General features: G+C 48.7%; 1 protein-coding gene across 1 annotated transcript; it reads left to right on the plus strand.

Moving 5' to 3' along the window:
• Positions 1-1021: 1021 nt before the first annotated feature.
• LOC123039594 (heavy metal-associated isoprenylated plant protein 39-like) lies at positions 1022-1681 on the plus strand. The gene is made up of 3 exons (XM_044462694.1): positions 1022-1036; positions 1132-1207; positions 1377-1681. Exons 1-3 carry the CDS (start codon positions 1022-1024, stop codon positions 1679-1681), a joined length of 396 nt encoding a protein of 131 aa, XP_044318629.1.
• Positions 1682-7070: the final 5389 nt, after the last annotated feature.

Below are 7070 nucleotides of genomic sequence, written 5' to 3' on the forward strand. Positions count from 1 at the left end.
TAAAGAAACAAAAAACAGCTGATCCGCAATGAGTAGTCCATGGACTAGAGCATATGTTTCTGTGTGATGAAGCGAGGTTCAATGCATGTGTCCGGCCACAGCAAAGATACCATCGCCCGTCGCATCATGAGCTACGCATCTATAACACCTTGTTTAAGAACTGCAAGCAACTCTTATTCATCTGCAGGGCTGTCCCTCTATACGTTTTATATTTTTTTTTTCTTCCAACGGAAACCAGCGGTGGGCTGTGACCGCATGCAGACGGAATGCGAAGGGTGAGGATTATAGCTGGTTGAACCAAAATTATAGCGGTTGGATGGTGTTTATGTGCGACGGACATGGCTAGGAGGCTCCACCTTGTGTGCGTTGATCGACACGAGTGCTCGCAATTTTTTCGTTTTCCGACCGCCGGTGCCCGGGACGAAGCAAACTTCACGCGGCCGAACTTGCTTCGAGCTACCGCTAAGCCGTCCAACCTCTCGTTTCTCCCGGCATGGTAGGTGATTGGTCCGCATCACCATTTGAGGCCGCGCGCCGTCGCTAGCTGCTGCAATACATTGAATCAGGCCGGACAAGGGACGTACTGGTCGTAACTACTGCTTTGCAAATAACGAGCGATCGACAGCACTGACAGCCTAGCCCAACGCCAGATCGGTCGGCCTACTTAGCTCACAACCCAAGTATGTCTGTCAAGATACTACTCGCCGAGTCGCGATCGAGCCACCCCGGCAGGACCCGCACCAAGACTCCGGCAGGTCGGTCGTCGTGGCCATTCCCCGGCGCCACCGTACGTACGCCCCTAGATCTTCACTCTCCAATAGCGCTTACACACGCCCTAGTCCTAGTGTCCCACATTCCCAACTCCCAACAACACACGGAGTAGTACGTGCCACGGCCTCTGCCTATAAACCCGCCAGGCTCCGTCGCTAGCTACTCGCGCCCATACAGCTCCATCGTCGCCGGGAGAGAACGTTCTATTTCATTCCGTCCCACCCTTTCAAATTCATCGATCCGGGGACCGATGGCCGCCATGAAGGTCATTGCTTACCACAGCCGATTGAGCAGGCATTTCTTGATTTCTCTTGTAGTTAATTAGTTTGATCGGTTAGTTGTATATGATGACGGCTGCAGAAGATCGTGGTGAAGCTGGAACTGCACTGCGACAGGGAGAAGCAGAAGGCGATCAAGACCGTCTCCACTCTCTGTGGTGACTTACTTACTCCCCTTCTCTTTCTCCGAATCCGTCCGGAATTGTATCTTGCTAGCTTGGTCTGCTTCGTCGACAACATGCATGCACTGAGGCCACTCACTCATCCACGTACCATATCTCAGTTTGGCGCTTCTGACGACGACAACCGTGTGCCTTCCTTCCCCAGGTATTGACCAGATCGTCGTGGACACGAAGGACGGCAAGATGACGGTCCTGGGCACAGTCGACCCCGTCGACGTCGTCTGCAAGCTGCGCAAGTGCTTCTGCTCGGTGTGGATGGTCTCCGTCGGCCCGGCCAAGGAGGAGGAGAAGAACAATGAGGGCGGCGGGGACAAGAAGGTCGGCGACACGAAGGGCGCGTGCACGGCCATCCCAGTGCGCCAGCCGTGCTACCCGCCGCCTCACCACCCGCACCCGTGCTACTTCGTCCACCACACCGAGGAGCACCCCCACGAGTGCGTCATCTGCTGATCGACGGTTTTGTAGCCGAACTGCATCTCCATGCCAGCCATCGATCGGGACTCATCAGCCTACCTGCACCGGTGATCGACGGCGTTCGTTCTATAAATCTATGGCCGTGTGAGCTATATATTTTACCGGTGATCCGGCAGCTGCACATCTGCATGCTGAGCTTGCCAGATACGAAATTACAGTGTGGAGAAGAATTAAATAAATAAAACTGCTGCATTTGGGTTTCAAAGGCCGTTCGTTATTACATGCATGTCCCTTTGTTGCGAGCCAGCATGCGCCGTCCATCGTCCAACACATGATTACGACCTACTACTCGTAATATATTGTCTATTGTCCATCACACAAAATACACATGATTAACCAACTACAGGTCTTAATTGCTGCTCTAACTACACAGAGTTTTCAGAAAAAAAAAATGATCGAAAGGGGTTTCCCCCGCCCCATTTTAAAATTTGTGGTTAACTAATTTCACCCAATCTCTATCCTTGTCATGGTAATATCTCTTAGCCCAAGAGGCTAGCAGCGCCATGTTGAACTCCCTTAAATTGGGAACACCAAGGCCGCCAAAGTCTTACTTCCGGGAAATTAATTAACCCCCAGTTAGCTAGGTGGTATCTATGGTTCTCATCAATATTGCCCCAGAAGAAGTGAGCCATCTGAGAAGTGATAGCTTTAATGCCCATTTTGGAAATTTGATCACTGACATTAAATACATGGGAATACTAGCAATGCATGACTTAAGCAAAACCAGTTTAGCTTCATAACTAAGTAATCTCCCTTTCCACCCACCGAAACGTTTGATGAATTTATCGACGATGGGTTGTATATCTTCTCTTCTTAGCTTCAGGTAGTGGAGCGGAAGTCCAAGGTATTTAAGAGGGAAATCCCCCACCTTGCAGCAGAAAATTTGGGCTAAAAGCTTAGCATCAGCAGCATCTAGGTTAACAGACACCTATTCGCATTTATCATAGTTGATCTTTCAGCAAGAAAGTCTTTCAAAACAAGCAAGTAGCCACTTAAGTTTTTTAGCATGTTCAGGATTAGCATCTAAAAATAGAATAATATCATCTGTGTACTGTAAACTAAAGAGGCAAATTTGATTTTGAACCCTTTCCTCTCCCGCGACCGCGTCACCCCCGCGGACGGCCGGTCGCGTCCTGCCTCCTCCCCTGCGCAACTCCCCCTCCCCCTTCCTCCCTGCCGCCGTCGCTGGCGCCCGCTGCGGGCCTGGCCCGGGCGACGCTGGTGGCGGCAGCCCCCTGCCTTTCCCCTCTCGGGTGTCCACCGGCGCGGGACGGGGCCACCCCGGGTGGTGCTTCTAGGCGGCGACGGTCCAGCGCGGCAGCGGGGGCTCCTGGCGCGAGCGGGGGCGGACTTCTGGTCGGCGGCGTCGCCGTTGGCGGCGGGGCGACTCGGCGGCCCGGTCTGGCGGCCCCCGCTCGGCCCAGATCTGGGCCCTTCGGGCCCCATCTGGGCCTGGGCGGGCTAGCGGCGGGGTGGGTCTGCTTCGTGGCTTCCGGGAGGCGGGGGAGCGGCGATGAGTGGCAGGGTGCTGGCGGCGCCATGGCCGGCTTGCTGCAGCGTGGCGGCAGGGCTTAGCGGGCCCGTTTCGGGCCTGGCCGGGCCAGGGGTGGCCTGGCATGCCCTGCTGCCGCGTCCGGACGGCTACCGCGACGGTGCCGGAGGCTCTATCCTCTCGCACGACTGCGGTGGAGGTGGTTCCCTCCCGTTCGGCTTCGGTGCTGCTTCTCCCTCCGCGGGGCGCTTCTCTCCGGTCCTCTTGGCCTCGTGTGGGTGTTCGCAGTGAGGCGGCGTGGGTGGCGGCGCAACCGCGATGGTGCATGGTGGTGGGCGGCGGTTTGGCTGATCGGCTCCGGTCCGTTGGGCGGTGGGGATTGGAATACGGGAGAAATCTTTGCCGGTCTTCGGCTCCGATGCGGTGACACCTACGGGTGCCACCATTCCTTCCTGAAGGGTGTCGGTGATATCCATCCCCCACCTCCCTCCACGTGCCGGGGAAACCCTAGGACATGTCCGGGCAGCAGCGTCGTCGGCGTCGCTTTCCTTCTTGGAGGTGCTGTTTTGTTCGCGGTGGTTCGGAGCGTTGGGTTGTAGTGGTTTGTCTCTGGTGGGCGTAGCGGTGGCGGGTCATCCGCGCTTGTCGAGCTGCCGTTGTTGGCATTTGCTTTTTCTTCTTTTTAATTTTGGATTGTTGTGCTGTTCCCCCCAGCAATCCTGTATCGGTGTTGGTTGCTTTGGAATACAAAGCGGGGGAAACCCTTTTTCGGTAAACTAAAGAGGCTTTTTGGAATAATATGGGGAATAATCCCTGAAATGATTTTGTGCCTAACAGCTTTAGCAAGCATTCTGGAAAAAACATCAGCAACAAGGTTAAAAAGCATAGGGGAGATTGGGTCACCCTGCTTCAGACCTTTCCCTCCCACAAAGTATGATCCTAGCACATCATAAATTTTGACACAGAAAGAACTCTGTCGTAAAATGGATAAGATCCATCTTATCCATTTTGGTCCAAAACCTTAGGGTGTTAACATTTCAACTAGGACATCCCAGTTAACGCGATCATAAGCTTTCTTATAGTCTATTTTGAGGACAACTCCCAGTTTACCTGATTTGTGAACCTCATGTATAGCCTCGTGTGCAGTAACTACACTATCTAGAATGAATCTACCTCTCACAAAGGTGGTTTGACACGGAGATAGCAATCTCTGTCCCAAAGGGGAGACCCTATTAGTCATGGCTTTACTGAAGATTTTTACAGAACAGTTACTCAGGCAAATAGGCCTGAACTTCATCATGTGTCTAGCATCAGTTTCTTTTGGAATGAGAGTAACAATTGAATAGTTAAGTCTTTGTATATCTAGGGTCCCACACTCAAAGTCTCTCACCAAGGCCATAAAGTTGTCTTTGATCACCTCCCAAAATTGTTGGTAAAATAAAAAGGACGGCCCATCATGCCCAGGGGCACCACTAGCATATGACCCCATGATAGCCTCCTTGATTTCCTCCTCTGTGGAAGGTTTCTCTGGTAGTTCATTTTCAGCATCCGTAACAAGTTCATCCGCAGACCAAAAATGGTCACCCAGATGGATGTTGGGTTTTGGCTCAAAACCAAATAACGTTTTATAAAAACTAGTAGCTACATCTAGCATGTCTTTAGTGGAGTAGACAGGTCCATCAGGGCTTTCCAGGATAGAGAGATGGTTCTTCCTCCTGCGCTGGTTAGCAACAGCATGAAAGTATGCTGTGTTTTTGTCGCCCTCCAGGATTTTTCTATCTCTAGTTCGTTGCCACATGGTAGTTTCCTCTTTAGCCCAAATTCCCTGGAGCTCTTCTTTTATTCTTTTCATTCTGAGGATATCCTCAGCATCAACCCTATTTTGTTCAGAAAAGACATCTGAAATCTCAAACTCTTGCAAGAGATATTTTTTCTTTTTCTTCATAACAACATCTAGTTTGATGATCCAACCTTTCACCGTTTTCCTAAACAACTTAGTTTTGAATTGCCATGTTTCAATGGCAGAGCTGAAAGGGGATATAGTAGCCCATATCTTCTCAACCAAAGCCTTAAAATCAGGCTGGCCTAACCACCATTTGTTGAACCTAAACGGCTTGGTGGCAGCTATGCTCCCTACCCCGGAGTCCAGAAGTAAGGGGTATGATCACTGCCAACTCTAGGCAGTGCACACATAGTAGTTAGGGGGAAATGACTGTCCCAATCAGTTGTAGAGAAAACTCTATCAATAGTTGCAAATAGTGGGTTATCTTGGTTGTTGCTCCTGGTATAAACCCTATTAGTTAGCGTGTTTTTCATAAGCCCCCGTTTATTAATCTAGTCATTGAACAAAAAGGCCCATGAATTATTAATAAGGAACCACTAGCAATCAGACTACTGATGGCTAGCTTCCCATCAGACTAGTCTGCTGCCGTTTTATAACTAATATGTGGGCCGTTCGATTGTCTACCAGCTCGTGCGCCCATGTTGCGGGATTTTTTCAGTTGAGATTTGCAATAGTTACGCATTGAGTCATAACTACTACCTTAAATCATGTTGGATCTTTGCATGCTTCCGTCCTATACCATAACTTCCTCCTACCTTTGCTGCCATATCCAAAGTCGAGGCCTATAGGTTGATGATTCATGGTTGCAAGCAAATTTGCAAATTGAAGGAAGCACATGGGTATGTGTAAAGAAACATATTATTGTTAACTTAGAGAAACATCGAAACATCTCATATCTTTGAAGCATTGCTATTGTATTGAACATATGGAAGCAGTTATATTGGTTTTAGGAGACATTATTCGCTAGAACTTGAAGCATGCATTTTCTATGTGATGCGGATAATTTCTGATCAAAGAGAACTTTTCCCGTGCTACAGAAGCAACCAACCTATACGATTAAATGTGTTTTAGATGAGTTGGAGATTGCTTGCAGACAAATGACACTTTGTTTGTATGTACACAACAATTTGCTTTAGTAAAGATATATTTGATGAAGTGCTTCAATTATTTCTGCTACTTTCTTCGTACACAAGGGATCAGAGCTCCTTATTCATGGTACACATGTTGCAACTTCCCACAATCGACAATATTGATGCAAAGAAAAGTGAGCCATCATCGCGGTTGAACAACCTAGAGACATGCTTGCCTGGGATCTTGGCTTGGTCAGATTCACCGAACGCCCGAAGCCCTCGATGGGTGTGGGATAGAGTTGCAAGATTGGGCACACATGTTGTAAAATTATGTTTCTCCATTTGAGAGTTTGCTTCCATGGTGAATGAAGTTTTCTTCGGTCCATTACCGATGACACTGTCGGCGCCTTAGAGTGAAGGTAACATGGGGTGGCATACGGAAAACAAGGTAGCATGGTTACCACTATGTAAAACAAGGTCACACAAAGCATTTGTACAATCAAAGAACATACGAGAAGATAAGGAAGCATTGGCTAATATCAGGAAGCACAAAATTGTGTTATCATAACTGATGCGAGACACAATAGTAACATCGTAATTCAAGTCCCAAAACCAGAAAAGGTTGCCGAGGAGATTTCAAATTAAGGAATCATGAGGCAATGTTTGCATCCAGCAGTCTATACAATAGAAAAAAATGTACGGTCCATGGGAGGAAAAAAGAAAGAAATGCATGATTGTGTGGCACAAAACATGTCTACAACAGAAGCACATGCGAGACTTGATGATGCATGGTTGAAATCATAGAGACATGAATTCTTAAATTGACATACTTGAAACCAAGATCTAGGTTCCAAAAGAGAGAAAGTAAATAATGTTGATGCTATCTAGGTCAATTTCAATAAATAAATAAATCTCCAAACAGATCAAGATAAATTTTGTTCTGTTGGTATCTCGGCAAAT

This window comes from Triticum aestivum, chromosome 2B (assembly GCF_018294505.1).
Source record: "Triticum aestivum cultivar Chinese Spring chromosome 2B, IWGSC CS RefSeq v2.1, whole genome shotgun sequence".
Lineage (NCBI taxonomy): Eukaryota > Viridiplantae > Streptophyta > Magnoliopsida > Poales > Poaceae > Triticum > Triticum aestivum.

Excerpts from the sequence above, each read along its gene's own strand:
- LOC123039594 (XM_044462694.1), top strand. Across the intron at positions 1,208-1,376 it reads GACCGTCTCCACTCTCTGTG|GTATTGACCAGATCGTCGTG; the intron begins GTGACTTACTTA and ends TTCCTTCCCCAG.